Here is an 18274-nt window from a genome sequence, read left to right as displayed (position 1 = left end):
TCTCTTTTTTGTTTGTACTGGCCTGTCTCTGGCCATTTTCAGAAGATATTCCCATGATGGGGTTAATTTTGCGCATTTCAAACACAATGGTATGACGCCATGTTATCTCTGCTTGGCTGTAACTCTAGTGTCCATGGAAGGGCTGTTAAAGTGTGGTCTTGTTGATGTTTTGTCAAGATGTGTCCAATTTATCGCTACCATCTGATGATGATATGTTTCATGTCTTCCTGATTGTATCTGCTAAAGAGGTCATGCCTTTCATGCTGGAGGCCTTATTTAAGAGGGTTCCTTTCGATTTCACTAGTATTAATTAACATTTTAAACAGGAAAAGTTTGAAACAGATAATTAACTGTGGTGGAATAATGGTATCACGCTGTCGTCAGTTCGTCATTGTCGTCTGCCGTCGAATAATAGTATCATGATGTCGTCAGTTTCTTTATTTTGGTCTGTGGTGGAATAATGGTATCATGCTACAGTCAGTTTCATCATTGTTGACTGCGATGAAATAATTGTATCTCGCTTTTGTCAGTTTTGTCATTGTTGTCTGCGGTGGAATAATGGTATCATGCTATCGTCAGTTTCTTCATTGTTGACTGCGGTGGACTAATGGTATCATGCTGTCGTCATTGTCGTCTGCAGTGGAATAATGGTATCATGCTGTCGTCAGTTTCGTCATTGTTGCCTACGATGGACTAATGGTATCATGCTGTTGTCATTGTCTTGTCGTCTGCAGTGGAATAATGGTATCATGCTATCGTCATTGTCGTCTGCGGTGAAATAATGATATGCTATAGTCAGTATCGTCACTGTTGTCTGAGGTGGAATAACGGTATTACGCTGTCGTCAGTGGGGGAATAGTGGTATGATGTCGTCAGTTTCATCATTGTTGTCTGTGGTGGAATAATGGTTTAAGCTATGGTCAGTGTCGTCAATGTCGTCTGCGGTGGAGTAATGGTATCATGCTTGTCATCAGTTCATCCTTGTCTGTAGTGGAATAATGGTATCGTGCTGTCTTCAGTTTCGTCATTGTTTTCTGTAGTGGAATAATGGTATCATGCTATAGTTAGTTTCGTTATGGTTGGCTGTAGTGAAATAATTGCAACATGCTGTCGTTAGTTTCATTATTGTTGTCTCCGATGGTATAATTGTATCATGCTTTCGTCAATTCATCATTGTCGTCTGTCGTCGATCAATGGGATCATGATGTCTTCAGTTTCGTCATTGTCGTCTACGACAATTTCCTTTTCGATGTACTCTGTCATTTTCGGATTTTGTATTTACTGTACTGGTTTCTTATCTAAAGGCTTTATTTGTTGTTTTATTAATTGATTGGTTTTTTATGGTGTAACATCCTATTAATTCACCATTAAACAATCGCGGACACCAGCTTTTGTATCAATTACACAAGTACAGCCAGTGAAATAATGGTATCATGCTACAGTCAGTTTCGTTATTGTTGTCTGTGGTGGAATAATGGTACTACGCTCTCATCAGTGTCGTCATTGTCGTCTGCGGTTGAATTATGGTATCATCTTGTCGTCAGTTCATCATTGTCGTCTGTAGTGGATTAATGGTATCATGCTGTCTTAGTTTCATCATTGCTGTCGGCAGTGGAATAATGGTATCATGCTGTGGTTAGTTTCGTCATTGTTGTCTGCGGTTGAATAATGGTATCATGCTGTGGTTAGTTTCGTCATTGTTGTCTGCGGTTGAATAATGGTATTATGCTATAGTCAGTTTCATCATTGTTGACTGCGGTGGAATAATGGTATCATGCTGTCGTCAGTTTTGTTATTGTTGTCTTTAGACATTTCATGTTAGTATACATTGAGTGTATCGATTTTCATGAAATTAAACCACTAAAGAAAGCATGGGAAAGAATCATTCACAATGTAATGAATTATCAAAGAAAAGAAAAATCTTTTATTTTTTATTATTATTTTTTTGTTTTTTTGTTTTTTTGTTTTTTTTGGTGGCAAAATTGTGAATAACATCTGATATGCACACAGATATGTCTCTATGAATATGCATTAATTATTGCAATGTTTGACAGTCTCTTGTCTCCCAATGTAGCTCGCAAATATCTTTTGATCATGCGCATTGCAGAACGAACTTTTGCTAGTAGCGGAGAATGCACGCATTGTCAATAACACGGTAAAAATTGCATGCACTTTAGGGTAGAATATTTGTTAGTTGCAGTTATAGTTTCCAGTAATTGCTCTGGCTGCTCATTTGTACCAACAATACTCCATTTTTCTTTCCATTGGGCGACATTGTCTAGACATGTTCACTTTTCGCCAAGATCGACTTTGAATGTAAATTAGATTTACTGTATCTTCTCAGGGGCGGATCCAGGATTTCATGAATGGGACATAATTGCCAAAATCAGTATAAAGGAAACCAGATTATGACAGGTTTACTAAAGAATATGATAAAAATTGCCATATTCAATACAATATTTAGCAGATTACCATAGTTTTTTTTTGTTTTTGTTTTTTTTTTTTAAAGGGGGGGGGGGGGCTGCATCCGTAAATGCTTGTTGCTTGGATTATTAAACAAAATTATAAACAACTCCACCAAAATATTGTACAAGACAATTCATAACACTATAAATCCAGATCCTTCTTCCGTCGAGATATCCGGCAATCATAGTTCCCTCTGAGAAATCTTAAAGAGACCTGTCCATTAAACATCTTGCGGGAAGGATCAAGTTTTAGAAGAGTGCAATTTTAAAAAGCATTCACCTTAAAGTTTTTATTTTTTGTTTGTTTATTTATTTGTGTGTTTGGTCACAATGTTTTTTTTTTATCCAAAATTGGAATCATAACTGCTTAAAAACGCAAAGCATCTGCCCCTAAAAGATAAATGGTCGGTCCCAAAGACTACTGTACAGTTCCACTTGATCAGACGTTAACAGCCAACTTCATAGATCTTGTTCACGAAGCGCTCAGTACATAATGGAATGCTCATTGGACAGAGGTCAGGATATCAGCGGTGTTTTAACACTTCAAGTTAGTCTTCACTTCTCATCTCTTTTCCTTACTTGATTTTCGTATGTTTATTGGGAATATTTGTAACATTGTAAGATGCGCTTGTTATGACATATTGCCATGAGCAGTCAGTAATAGATGTCCTCGATCCTGCAAATTTACAAAAGCGACAATTTCACAGCCTTGCGGAAGAGTAATGATCAGTGACGGATCCAGTGGAGGGAGGAGGAGATCCTGGGTTTTGTTTAGGACAAAATGATCAAATATTGGCCTCGAATCCCCCTTCTTCTCATGTGGAAACCCCTTCTAGGAATAAATCTCTGAATCCGCCATGGGTCAAACTTTTAATTAATTCGTGGCTGAAATAATGTACCTACAGGAAGAGGGAACCAAGGTTATAGCGGAAATCAAAAGAATGTAATCCAGGTACAAAGACCAGACATGGAAAACAGACGTACACAACAAAGAATATAAAGCAGCTAAAACCATACACACAAAGTAACTAAAGCAAATGGGAAACTCGGACTCCACTGAAAACTTGGGCATGGACCAGATGGACCGGTAGGGTAGAACTTTTCTAGAAACACCCACCGAGTTGCTCATAAAAAGTTCGGGGTAGACGAAAGAGGAAAGGAACACTATGACACGTTGAACAAATAAGTTTTCATGGCGCAGATGGATACACCGTAATGATCCACGAGTTCATGATGACGACCACAAAACTTCTGCATTGATGACTTCAATCTTGTAGCAACATAACCATGTTCCAGAAGCCTACTTGTAAGAATTCTTGCGCGATACAAAAAGTCTGCGTACATGTAGTTGTTGGAGAATTTTGTAAATTTGGCAAAAATTAGCAAATAGCCTGGAACTCCATTTTTTTCGGGAACTATCCAGAACTCCCTTTTTCAAAAGTTCCCGCCCTTGATTGTACTTTTGAAAAAAAATATGACAATATTTAAAAAGATCTACTTATTCTTATACCTAATTAATATTTTTTATTATACGAATCACTTAATTCAAATTCAAATTTAAAGCGACCCTCTCATGAATATTATTGACGGCTACCTTCCATATGGGCTGGTATTGACGGTTAGGTTGACCATGTCTTCCCATTATGTAATATGCTTTGGCTGTACCTTGTGTTGATTATAACCACCCTGAAAGATTTTAGATGCCCGTCCAAAGAATTCCAGCAATGGTGATGTACATAGATCACGGTGTTCGTCCATGCCTCTAAAGCCAAGCATCTTGCAGTTATAAAAGAAAACAGCATACAAATACTATAATAAGCGTAACAGAATGTCAGGATTTTGCAGCAAGAATTAAAGTGCGACAATTCTATAAGCCTCAGTAAAATAACTCATATTTCAGAACATTACGTAAGGTAATTTTGCTGAATAATTACTAATTCTAGTTCCGACGCAGTTGGTATTGAGTTACTCCTACAACGTAAGAGGTTCGAACTCCGTTCCTCCATATCCCAATGTCAAAAATAGCTTGGCAGACAAAATCTATCATTGCTGGAGTAAGTATTTAGTTACCTCTACAATGTAAGAGGTCCGAATTCCGTTCCTCCATATCCCCATGTCAGAATATAGCTTGGCGGACAACCTCTAGCATTGCTGAAGTAGGTATTGAATTGCTCCTTCAACGTAAGAGGTCCGAATTCTCTTCCTCCATATCCCCAAGTCAGAAAATAGCTTGGCAGACAAACTCTAGCATTGCTGGAGTAGGTATTGAGTTACTCCTACAACGTGAGAGGTTGAAATTCCGTTCCTCCATATCCCTAAGTCAGAAAATAGCTTGGTAGACAACATCTGGCATTGCTGGAGTAGGTATTGAGTTACTCCTACAACGTAAGAGGTTGGAATTCCGTTACTCCATATCCCCAAGTCAGAAAATAGCTTGGCAGACATTTCTAGCATTGCTGGGGTAAGTATTGAGTTACTCCTACAACGTGAGAGGTTGGAATTCCGTTCCTCCATATCCCCAAGTCAGACAAATGGCCGCCGTTACTAAAAATTGACCACAGGGGTCAAATTGTAGACTTATGCAAATAACTAAAAAAACAGATGTGTTTAGCTAAAATCTGATATAGGGGTAACATTGTTAATCACGATTGATCTATGCCGACTTTGTTAGAAAGATTCGTTGACGAATGAATGAGTTATGGGTCCTGAGATAGATCTTGTTTCCGAATTACACATTTCCAATTTTGAAAATTTTCTCCTCTTAACTATTGGATGTATTAAACTAAAACTCTGCATGAATATTATGTAGAACATGTTTAACAATCTGTATGTGGGGATTTTTGATTTTGCGAAAATATGGCCATCGTTACTAAAAATACACTATAGGGGTCATATTGTAGAATTACGCCAAAACGCAAAAACAGTTTTGTTTAGCTAAATCTGGTAGGGAATAACTTGTTCAGCATGATGGGGTGGACCTATGCCGAAATATTCAGAAAGATCCGTTGACAAATGAATGAGTAATGGGTCCTGAAATGGATTTTTTCCCTGAATTTTACATTTCAATTTTAAAATCTGGCAGTGATTAAAATTGTTCAGCATGATGGAATTACCTACATGTACGTGAATGCCGAAATTTTCAGCAAGATCCGTTGAAAAATGAATCAGTTATGGGTACTGAAATGGATTTTTTTAAAATCTTCTCTTAGACAACTTCAAGCCATAGGATAGATTGTAAACAAACATTGCATGAATCTTTGTTAGGATATCCTTAACAATATCTGCCGAAATAAATGCCGCCACTAACAAAAATGAGGACATGTTGAAATAACTTGAAAACCAAAGGGTTTAGTCTAATTTTCTAGGGGGGAAATTGATCAGCATGGTAAAACCGACCTCTTCTGAAATTGTCATAAAGATCTGTTGCTCAATTTATGAGTTATTGTATAGTAAGGGAGATTTTCTTGTTTTAATATAAAGTCAGAATTTCCTTTAAAATTCATTTGTTTTATATTCTAAATAATATGTGTAAATAAATTATAGCACAATTTCTGAAGGAAATTGTGTTGCGTTTTATGTTTCAGTTTGTTTCATAATTTAGCTTTTCATTGTTGTAAATATTACTTATTGAAGGCATTTTTATCAAATTTGTACAATTAAGTCTAAGTTGTCAAATTATCTTTTGAGTGTTAGTAGAAGTTATTTACTCTAGGGTCAATCCTTTGTTCCCAAACATTCTTAATCCGGATGTAAAATGAACTATCTAATTAAGCCCATTGTGTTACTTAAGATTGAACAGGTGACAAACACATGGGAGATTAATACCACATCACAACCTTTGTTCCGCAAAGGAAATAGTATATTTTTTATATTCCTACACGTTTCCTTAGGTACGAAATTATTTCTTTATTTTTATTGGTTGATTTTGAATTTAGGCCTTAATTCCATATAAAAAGAAATGTTCCGTCCGGTGCGGCACTTTTATGACGCATCGGACGAAAATAAAGTTTTAAACCAAACTTTTATTTTCTATTATAACAGGTTAGTGAATTATATATTTTATATATTTTTATTCATTTATTTTAATTTTATTCAATTTGTATTCAGGGAATTAAATATTCGCGGTAAAATATCTTCTACACTTCTAATTTGCATTTAATGATATGCAATTTCTTATTTAAGGTGTACATTATGTAAATACATGTATATGTTGTTGTGTTGTGGTGTAATGTTTTAATCATGCACATTGATAAATGATTAAAAATGTCAGTGTTAATATATTGTGTTACAGTTGTAAGTCATATGGTCACTTCCGGTTTTTGCAAGTGAAGGGAGCAGTTATTGCACAGTTTTCAGGGAGAAATTATTATTAATGAAATAAAAAGACAGTGAAAATATTCAGAACAAGTATAATAATTAAACGGTAAAATTAAAGAAAGTTTGAAGTTATAATTAGTATAGGAAGTAGTGACTTTAAATAAATGTTATTTCAGAAAAGGGGGAAGTTATTTATAATATGAGGAGAAAAACTTATTTAATTTAGTGTTGAAACTGAATGTTTAATTGTATGAAATTGTCTGTGTTATTTTGCATTTTTGGTTTGACTATTGTATGTATGATTTGTTGTAAATGTGGACTTTTATGACGCATCGGACGAAAATAAAGTTTTAAACCAAACTTTTATTTTCTATTATAACAGGCCACCGACCAAAGACCTTGAGTCGTTTCTGTCGTCTGGCTCAAACAACCATTACTACAAAACTCCTCTACACAAACACCTGAGAGCTAGTTCCCAAAATTTGCTCTACCGAAAAATACACCAAAAGCGTATTACATCAAGTGGTGGAGGACTTAAAATCCCGGAGTCAGGTGTCGGTGTATGGCATATTGGTTAAGATCTTCTGGAACAGTCGAAGATATGCCTGTAGGAGGAGCACCCATTAACCAGACCATTGAAGTCCACCAGGAGATGGAGACCAATGATGATGGCAGGGTGGATGAAACAAGTGACACTGCAAGAAGACAAGATCCTCCTGTAGTGACCAGAACTGAGGTAACTCCCCAAGTGCAGCCAATTGCAGCAACTGCTGCTACACAGCTACAACAGCCATTGCCACAATTTCAAATGCCGGTACCACCGCATTTAATGCCAGTGAGAAAATTTAGTGGTAAAGGTTCTGTTGTGCAATGGTGGAAGTCATTCCTGACTTACATGACTTTACAAGGACTTACAGAAGCCAGGATATGCCAGTATTTTCCTTGTTACCTTGAAGGGAATGCGGAATATTGGTATAACAATCTGAACGACAGTATAAAAAAATCCTTCAATCTACTAAAAGAGGCATTTTTGAAAAGATTTCGACCCACACAGCTAAATGTGGAGCTAATGGATATTTCTCAAGGCGAACAGGAGACAGTGGACGACTATATTCACAGGGTTTTAAAACAGTTTGCTGATGCTGATGTCACTGAGAATTCATTGATGACCAAAGCTATGAGAGGACTAAAACCAGCCTTGGCAAACATAGTGATTCCACAGGATCCAGTCAACATGGAAGATCTTCGCGTGCGAGCCTGTAGGGCAGAGATGACATTACTTGTGACAAAAACACAACCCGCAGGTGATGTAAATGCAGTCATTAGAGATCTGATAGGACAAATAAATGAACTGAAAGCTGGTAATGAAGCAGTTATGGCAGCAATTAGTGATCAGGGCCGATTCAGACACCAACCGACGGAGCAAAATCAGTATAGACGTGGTAATCCAAATCAAGGAGGTAGCAGACCAAGACAAGACAATTTTAATCGCTACAGACCAATGCCACAAAACAGACAACAGAACCACAATACCAAATGTTCCCGTTGTAATCGTGAGTATTGTAGATCAAGGAATCAATGTTTGGCAAGATTTGAAACTTGTACTGAATGTAAAAGAAGGGGACATATTAGGGCGGCTTGTTGGTATAACCCTGCAAACATGGTGAATTGTAATAGGAATTAGGGGTGCGCGCCTATCTTTAGACACCCGTCTGGAGATAGGCACAGAGATAATGACTGTGCAGATGTAAATTTTACAATGCCTTTGCACAGGAATACAACTGAAGTGCATATTGGGGATAAGAAAACTTTTGCTTTAGTTGACACTGGGGCATCAATTAGTGTTGTCAGTAAAGAGTTTTTTGACAAAACATGTTATGCTAAGTCACAAATGCATGAATCAAAATATAATGTTATAAAAGGAGTAGGTGGTGATAGATTACTTGTACTTGGCAGAGTTGTTTTAGAGGTAAAAATTGGAGGTAAAGCTTTGGAATATCCTTTTCATGTTATTGAAAATATCCATCACTCTTTAATACTGGGGGAAGATTTCTGTCACTTTTACAAGGCAGTAATAAACTGTGGAACAAAAACCCTCCACATTGAAGATGACAATGTGAGCTTAGTGTCTGCTATTTATGAAGCAGCAGGTTTAGCTAGAACAGTTGAATCTGTTGTTATACCAAAAATGTCAGAAACAGTTATTTCGGTTTCAGTTTCAAAACATCATCATGGGTCACAAGTTATTTTAGAACCTAAGCCCACATTGACCATCAAACATCTTGTAGCTGCCAAGTGTGTAGTATCTGTAAACAAAGGTAAAGCCATGATGAAACTACTCAACCCTACTTACAAGGACATTGTGTTACCAAAAAGACAAGTCCTTGCAGATGTAGTAGCAATTAATGAGGCTAATGTTTTACCTTTAGACACAGAGGTTGCTATAAGTGACAAATCAAAGTCAAAGTCTGATGAGTCAAAAACTTTAAAATTTGATTTCACAAATTCAGATTTAAATGAAAGCCAAAAGAAGGAACTTCTTAGTTTATTAAACAAACATAAAAAGGTTTTTGCAAAAGACTTGAGTGAACTTGGAGTAACAAATGCTTACTCGCACCAAATTGAAACTGTACCTGGGGCTAAACCTGTAACTTTACCAAGTTATAGAACTTCAGCTCACAACCGAAAAGAGATAGATAGGCAGGTTGAGGAGATGCTTCAAAATGGTATTATTGAGCCATCAAATTCTGTTTGGCATTCACCTGTTGTTTTAGTGCGAAAGAAAAATAATGAATTTCGCTTTGCAGTCGATTATCGACGTCTCAACAAAATTACTATTCCTATGTCTTTCCCTTTGCCTCATTTAGAGAGTGTCTTTGATGCAATAGGTGATGCAAAGGCAAGGTATTTTTCATCGGTCGATATGAGGTCTGGTTTTTGGCAAATTCCATTAGACCCATCTTCTAAGAACAAGGCTGCTTTTATCACACAGAATGGTGTGTACGAATGGACCCGTATGCCATTCGGATTGACAAATGCGCCAATCAGTTTTCAGACTTTGATGACATCAATACTTCGTGGGTTAAATTGGAAGTCAGTTCTGGTCTATGTTGATGACATTTTAATCTTTAGTGACACCTTTGAGAACCATTTATCTCACTTGGCACAAGTTTTTGAACGTTTGGAAAAATTCAATCTCAAATTACACCCTGACAAGTGCCACTTTGCAGTGAAAAAGTTAAAATTTCTTGGACATATTATTTCAAAAAATGGAGTTGAGGTAGACCCAGAAAAGACTGATGCTGTTAAAAGCTTTCCAAGACCCACAACACAAACACAGGTCAGATCGTTTATTGGTATGGCCAATTATTATAGGAAATTTATCCCAGATTTCTCAAAAATTGCAGCTCCCCTCAATGCACTCATGTCCAAAGACAAGAAATTCTGTTGGACTGAGAAATGTGAGGAAGCTTTTAACATTTTAAAGGAAAAGCTGATTTCGGCTCCTATTTTGTCTTATCCAGACAGTTCCAAAAAGTTTATTTTGACATGTGATGCTTCAGATAAAGCAATTGGCTATATTCTGGGACAAGTTTCCTCAGATGGTAAGGAACATGTCATTGCATATGGTGGTCGCTCACTGAATAAAGCAGAGCGAAAATGGAACACCACAGACAAAGAATGTCTTGCTATTCTTTGTGGTGTCCGTGCGTATCATACATACTTATCATCTGGTAAGTTTACTGTGTACACTGACCACAGGGCTCTTTGCTTTTTATATAATTCAAAAGATGCGCGTCTCCAGCGTTGGTCCATTAAATTACAGCAGTATAATTTTGACATTGTTCACAAACCTGGAAAAGCCAATTTTGTTGCAGATGCTTTGAGCAGACGTGAGTATCCTGAAAATAATGATACACAAGTTTCTTCTGTTTCAGACACAGTCGGTGAACAAGAAGTTCCATCAGATCAACAGCAAACAGTAAATTCAGTTTCAGAACTAGTAGAAAATATGACAGAACCTTCTCTTTCAGACAATCCTAATAAGGGTCAAACAGAGTACACTGAAATCCGTTTCTTCCGTCCAGGTGAAGAACCACCAATTATTGGTGTTATACAGACAACACCAATAAATGAAGTGCTAACTGACAGTCAAGCTTTATTTCAGATGCAAAAAGACAGCCAAGATTTTAAATTTATTGTAGATTATCTAACAAATGGTAACCTGCCAGACAATGAAAAAGACAGACGTAAATGTGTGTCAGAAGCTGAGCATTATGAAATAATGAATGGTTTACTATACCATTTAGGTCAACGCAGGTGCAAGGGTCAGCAGGAGGACAAGAAATATATAAAACAACTTTGTATACCAAATGCTTTACGCCCAGACCTTCTTCGCAGCTATCATGATGGGATGGCTGGTGGTGGCCATATGGGCATCTCTAAGACGCATGCGGCGATTAAATGCAAGTATTGGTGGTCTACCATATATGGTGATGTTGAGCAATATGTAAAGCATTGTAACCGTTGTCAAATGGCAAAAAGAAATTTTAACACGTTCAACCCTCCTCTAACTGCAATGCCAGAAGTAGGAAGATTTGAACGATGGCAAATTGACATTCTCGGCCCTATTCAAAAAAGCCCAGAAGGCTATCAGTACATTCTTCTTGCCATTGACTCGTTTACAAGGTGGCCAGAAGCATTTCCTTTGAAATCCCAAGAGTCAAAGGAAATTGCAAGAGTTATTTATAATGAAATTATTTGCCGTTATGGAGCAATGAGGGTTCTTTTTTCGGACAGAGGGAGATCATTCATGTCACAGTTAGTGCAATCAATGTGCGAAATTTTCGATATTACTCAGCATCACACATCGTCGTACCATCCAAGAACAAATGGGTTGGTGGAACGACAAAATTCCACCATTGCGCAATCCCTGCGAATTTATTGTGAGAAAAATCAAGATAAATGGCCACTGTATTTATCAAGTGTGATGATGGCTTTTAGAAAATCACCATGCTCCAATTCAGTGGAGTATTCACCCTTTCACATGATGTTTGGGGAAGACATGAATTTACCATTTGATATTGCTCTTACACCAAAAGACAATTTAGGCCAATCGGCAAAAGATCATGTGAAAGAAATAAAAGAACATCTTCAAATTGTGCATGAAATTGCAACCAAAAATGACAAAATTCATAAAGAAAAAAGTAAAGCTCTTCATGATCAAAAAGCCAAAATTCCTGATTTTAAACTTGGTAACCGAGTTCTAAAAGCCATCAACAAGGTTCCTGTCGGTCAGTCTCACAAATTATATGACAAATTTGAAGGACCGTACCTCATAACACAAAAAGGTCCAAACTACACGTACAAGCTTTTGGATCTTAGGACTCAAAAGGTCCATAAGTCACTCATAAATGCTTGTCATTTAAAGCATTATAATGACCCAAGTGACCAATTGGACATAAGGAATCCAAATGAAGAGGATCTTGTGGATGATAATGAGCATCAGAATCAAATTCAACCAGATCAAGTTGATCCACAAGATCAGGTTGTAAATAATCAACCTCCTCCAACCCCTCCTCAACCTCCTCAACCTCAGGTACAGGGTAGGCATGAAAATCAAAATAGGGAAATTACAGAATATAATTATAATAAAATAGCTGGTGCTAGGTTTAGACGAGGGAGACGAGAATTTAAAGTTGAATGGGCGGATGGTTCTTCTTCATGGGAACCAAATGAGAGTTTTAATGCTGATATACTTGTTCAGTTAAACAACAGGTATACCAGTAAAGGAACAAGAAGGAAAACTTGTTTCAAAAATAAATCAAGGCAAATTCAATTTAGGTAGAAATTCAAAATTACTGTTAACAGTTATACATTTGTAGATAAATATAACAAGATATCATTAATTTCGGAAATGATATAAAATTATGTCAAGAATTATATTCAAAGCAAATAGTAGTAGAAAAAAAACATAATACATGTAATTATAATATTAATAATAATAATAAAACAAAATAATAATAAGGGTTGTTCCATGAAATCAGATATGCTGACCCAATGTATGATTTAAAGGTCATAGATTTTGATGAATTGTCCAGGGCGTCCATATACTATTTTTCAAGTTCTTTCGTTTATTTTGGCAATTTTTCTCAAAAATACAGGAATTCATTTCATTTTCTAAAAATAATGTGTTGTGGTCACCGTTTCACAACTTGTTGTGAGTATATAGTGCTATTGTATGTCTGATCAACATACACCCGACTCAACATCACATTAATTTTTTTTCCATTTTGTCTCGTTGTAGGTAAATTTTGGACAATTCAACGGAGTCTCTTCCTTAAGATCATGGTCCTTGTAACCGTTCTGATGAACAAACCCACATACGTCAAAGCACAGAAGACAGAACAAGATAAAGGTCTCGTGCAAAGAATAAACTATGGTGTTGTTTTCAAGAAACAATCATTTTTGTACCTGGCATCTGAGTCATGGTTACATACATTCAGAATTGATTTACCAAAAGATGTTAGGCTGACAAGGATGTCGATGTGTAACCAAACAATTCATGAATGTTCATCACTTAATAATATGTTAAATTTTATTCACTTTTTACATGATTCAACTGAATCACAGTTATTACAAACGATTCGGTCAATTCACACTCTGGTGCCACAGTCAAATATTTTTAAGGAAACTCGTTTATCGAGGTCTCTTTTACCTTTTATTGGCAACTTGGCCAAAGGTATTTTTGGATTAGCCACAATGGGGGATGTCAACCTGTTAGCTAACCACATAAATGCTTTAAATGCAAGGACACGCATGTTTGCAAATGCATTACATCAACATGGTGAACACTTGTCATCCTTTATGAATCTAGTTGACAACAGAACATCTAACTTGATGAAGGGCATACAACAAAATGCAGAACACATACAAAAAGTTACACATAATTTTTATAAAACTATGTCTTCTTTTCAGCAATCTATGAGTAACATGTCAATTATATTAATTAACCTTGTTAATAATGGTAACATTTTGAGAGAGAAGCTAAATCAACTGCAATCAAGTATTCAAAGCTTAGTTGAAGGTAGAATCTCTCCTTTTCTAATACCAAAGCACATGCTAACTCAAACCTTGCACAAAATCCAAAGAATACTAACAGAGTCACACCCAGGCTTTTATTTGACACACTTTAATCCTTCTTACTACTATACCCATTCTAATTTCCTGTTTGCTCGAAACCACTCTGCACTTTACATAACACTACGTTTTCCTGTTTCTTCACATACCAAACCCCTAAACTTGTACAAAATAATATCCATGCCTGTCCCAATAAACCACACATCCAAGCATGCTACCAAGCTTGTTTCCCTTGCTAACTACTTAGCTGTTACTAACAGTCACGACTATTATACCACTCTGACTACTGATGATCTTACTAATTGTGTGTATGGTCAGACAATTTTCTGTCCGTTTAATGTAGCACTTACACCAACACAGGTTCCAGGGTGCACCATTGCATTATTTAACAATGATGTGGACTTAGTTAACAAGCACTGTAATTTCAGGTTCTTTCATAACCATCTTATTATTAATATTGTTGAATTGACACCCACTTCTGTTTTGGTCTACCGAAATAACAATACCATTACACTAAATTGCCCTGATCACCAAACATTAATACCACCTTGTTCTCTATGCATTGTTAACATTCCTTGCAAATGTTCTTTGTCTTCTAGAACCATTTACTTTGCACCAAGGTTAGTTGAGTGTTACAGTGAAAAATCACTTTATCCAACAAATGATACATCAGATTTTTCAGTGCTTCATCCAGTAAATCTTGCATTATTGACACAGTTTTTTGATGAGGACAGACTAAAACATCTGTTAGGGGACACTACATTTCCATCACAGGTCACACTTGAGGTACCTGATTTTAGAATATATTCACACAACATGTCAAACTTACTTGCAGCAGATACAGAACAACACTTAAATCTTAAAAAGATGGCACTAGCTGCAAAGAAGGATGCACAAATTTTTCAAACATTAACAGAACCACTGCTAACAGGGGACATCCAACTACAATCTGAGTGGCCAGATTTAAATGCAATTTTGATTTTTATTACATTTACCATTGGATTTTTGTCATTTATTACTTGTATTTGCTTATTTTACAAAGTAAGAAAAATGGCAACTGCCATGTTTATTTTACAACAAGTGTCCCAAGCTAAGTCACAAACTGTGCCTTCCTTTATTTATCATGCCCCGACTACTCGTCAAAACTCTGCTGATGATGAAACCAATATTATAAACAATTTTATTTCTTCTGCATTTTCATGGATTCATGCTTCTGTAGTACTAAGTATAACTGTTCTTGTATTGTTGGTCATTATTATGATATTTGTTTATAAAAAGAAGTCGAAAAAACCTACTATCATAGCTATAGAAATTACCTCTGGGGGGAATTGTGTTATTGTGCCAGTTGTATCATTATCTCTGTGCCCATCTTACTGGGATATTACCACGCCAAATATCCCACGGGTAACTATGTCATCATTTCCTTCATGCAAATTGTTTACTACATGGAGAAATTTTACAATTACAAACAAACTAACAGGACAGTCTATTGCTGTTCCTTCTGCTATTGATGTTGACTTTTTCACTTGGCGTAAACTAAAAATAATTTTGAGTCAGCCATTTTGTGCTTATGTTGTTATTATTCACCATGGTTATCTCTCCTTGTTACAAAACCAACAAGTTGATCAATCTAAAAATGTTAACGATATTGATGTAAAAGAAGGATCGACATTATATCCACAATTGTAAGCTACATTCAGTACATTTGTGAAACCTTGATCTGCAATACTAAAATTTTGATACAATTACATTATGTTCAAATTTTGTTATAATTGTGTTATAGTATTGTTTGTTTCATTTTATGTCTCTTATATATATATTATGTCTTACCATCTTCTTTTATATGTTTCAGACAATTTAACTGAACCTGGTACTAAAAGATCAACCAGTTCTATCCCATATTTTTTTTTCTATTTAAAAGTTATTTATCATGATACTTGGCAGATTAACTTCCCTTCTTCCTTATAGTTGACATGTACAGACGGATGGTTAATGCTATCACCTGCAAGACAGGGGATGCTTCACAAATGACGGACACATAGCTATAATGGTAGGATGGTTAGTTTCATAATTTAGCTTTGGGGTCCAAAGCAGTTGGAGCACAGGGGAATTATAGTAAGGGAGATTTTCTTGTTTTAATATAAAGTCAGAATTTCCTTTAAAATTCATTTGTTTTATATTCTAAATAATATGTGTAAATAAATTATAGCACAATTTCTGAAGGAAATTGTGTTGCGTTTTATGTTTCAGTTTGTTTCATAATTTAGCTTTTCATTGTTGTAAATATTACTTATTGAAGGCATTTTTATCAAATTTGTACAATTAAGTCTAAGTTGTCAAATTATCTTTTGAGTGTTAGTAGAAGTTATTTACTCTAGGGTCAATCCTTTGTTCCCAAACATTCTTAATCCGGATGTAAAATGAACTATCTAATTAAGCCCATTGTGTTACTTAAGATTGAACAGGTGACAAACACATGGGAGATTAATACCACATCACAACCTTTGTTCCGCAAAGGAAATAGTATATTTTTTATATTCCTACACGTTTCCTTAGGTACGAAATTATTTCTTTATTTTTATTGGTTGATTTTGAATTTAGGCCTTAATTCCATATAAAAAGAAATGTTCCGTCCGGTGCGGCACTTTTATGACGCATCGGACGAAAATAAAGTTTTAAACCAAACTTTTATTTTCTATTATAACAGGTTAGTGAATTATATATTTTATATATTTTTATTCATTTATTTTAATTTTATTCAATTTGTATTCAGGGAATTAAATATTCGCGGTAAAATATCTTCTACACTTCTAATTTGCATTTAATGATATGCAATTTCTTATTTAAGGTGCACATTATGTAAATACATGTATATGTTGTTGTGTTGTGGTGTAATGTTTTAATCATGCACATTGATAAATGATTAAAAATGTCAGTGTTAATATATTGTGTTACAGTTGTAAGTCATATGGTCACTTCCGGTTTTTGCAAGTGAAGGGAGCAGTTATTGCACAGTTTTCAGGGAGAAATTATTATTAATGAAATAAAAAGACAGTGAAAATATTCAGAACAAGTATAATAATTAAACGGTAAAATTAAAGAAAGTTTGAAGTTATAATTAGTATAGGAAGTAGTGACTTTAAATAAATGTTATTTCAGAAAAGGGGGAAGTTATTTATAATATGAGGAGAAAAACTTATTTAATTTAGTGTTGAAACTGAATGTTTAATTGTATGAAATTGTCTGTGTTATTTTGCATTTTTGGTTTGACTATTGTATGTATGATTTGTTGTAAATGTGGACTTTTATGACGCATCGGACGAAAATAAAGTTTTAAACCAAACTTTTATTTTCTATTATAACAGGCCACCGACCAAAGACCTTGAGTCGTTTCTGTCGTCTGGCTCAAACAACCATTACTACAAAACTCCTCTACACAAACACCTGAGAGCTAGTTCCCAAAATTTGCTCTACCGAAAAATACACCAAAAGCGTATTACATCAATTGCCCTAGAAAACAAATGACAATTAGAGATTTATGTTGTAATATGAAAACCGGGCGGTTAACTAAGTTGCTCTGTGTTGATTAAATGATTCTTGTGACATTAGTACGGTTAGGTCATGCGTCCAGCTTTAGAAAGTTATAAAGACTAGTTTTGACCAGGTGAGCGATTCAGGCATTCTAGAGCCTCTAGTTTGAAAAAAAGTACTTGTTTTTAATAGCATTGCACATTAAGTGTATGTATCACGTAACTATAAAATCCTTGTATAATTTTTTTTATAATGTGGTGCTGAACCGGGCCTACCGTCAAAAATGGTTTATGTCGGTTGAAAGTACATTTGTATATGTAACTTGATTTTTTTCCTTCAATTTTCCTGTTGAAAGTACAAGTCTTGGGTTGGAATACCATATAACGAAAATTCGTAGATTCGTCACTATCTGGTTCAAGCAGAGGAATGTTTCCGAAGCTTACATGTACGTTGTCTGATATCTTTCATATGACAGATATTTTTTTTTTGTGTCTTGTATATTGTTGGTGAGTTGACATTCATGTGAATACCAATTATAGGGTTTGTCCTAAGTTCCGTTTGCAGTTTCTTCCCCGAGTTCTAATTAGTCTTCAATTGGTCTAATGATGATGTTTATGATTGAACTTCATTGATATCTCGGCAAATAAAGTATGAGCTAAATTGGTTATACGATAGTCGCATATGAAAAAGAAATGCTCTCGGCTGCGCCTCGAGGATTATCTTCCATATACCATAATCAACTATGGTAAATCTGTGAATGCCCCTTTTGGTGTAGTTACCCTTCATTCCTGATTTGGAGTTTAACCAGCCAGTTGTAATAA

The 18274-nt window shown here is 35.6% G+C and overlaps 1 protein-coding gene across 1 annotated transcript; it reads left to right on the top strand.

The window, feature by feature from the left end:
- The first annotated feature begins 6656 nt into the window (after positions 1-6656).
- On the top strand, positions 6657-17420 carry LOC148600591 (uncharacterized). Its single transcript, XM_088558238.1, has 4 exons — positions 6657-8426; positions 8556-11913; positions 12214-12388; positions 13090-17420. The coding sequence occupies exons 1-4, from the start codon at positions 7345-7347 to the stop codon at positions 15609-15611; spliced, it is 7137 nt and encodes a 2378-aa protein (XP_088414364.1). The 5' UTR covers positions 6657-7344; the 3' UTR covers positions 15612-17420.
- The last annotated feature ends 854 nt before the right edge of the window (positions 17421-18274 follow it).

Source organism: Perna viridis, chromosome 13, assembly GCF_037379345.1.
Source record: "Perna viridis isolate PV_CMFRI_1.1 ecotype Kerala chromosome 13, ASM3737934v1, whole genome shotgun sequence".
NCBI lineage: Eukaryota > Metazoa > Mollusca > Bivalvia > Mytilida > Mytilidae > Perna > Perna viridis.
The sequence above is the reverse complement of the archived record's forward strand: the minus strand, read 5'-3'. Positions and strand labels throughout refer to the sequence as shown.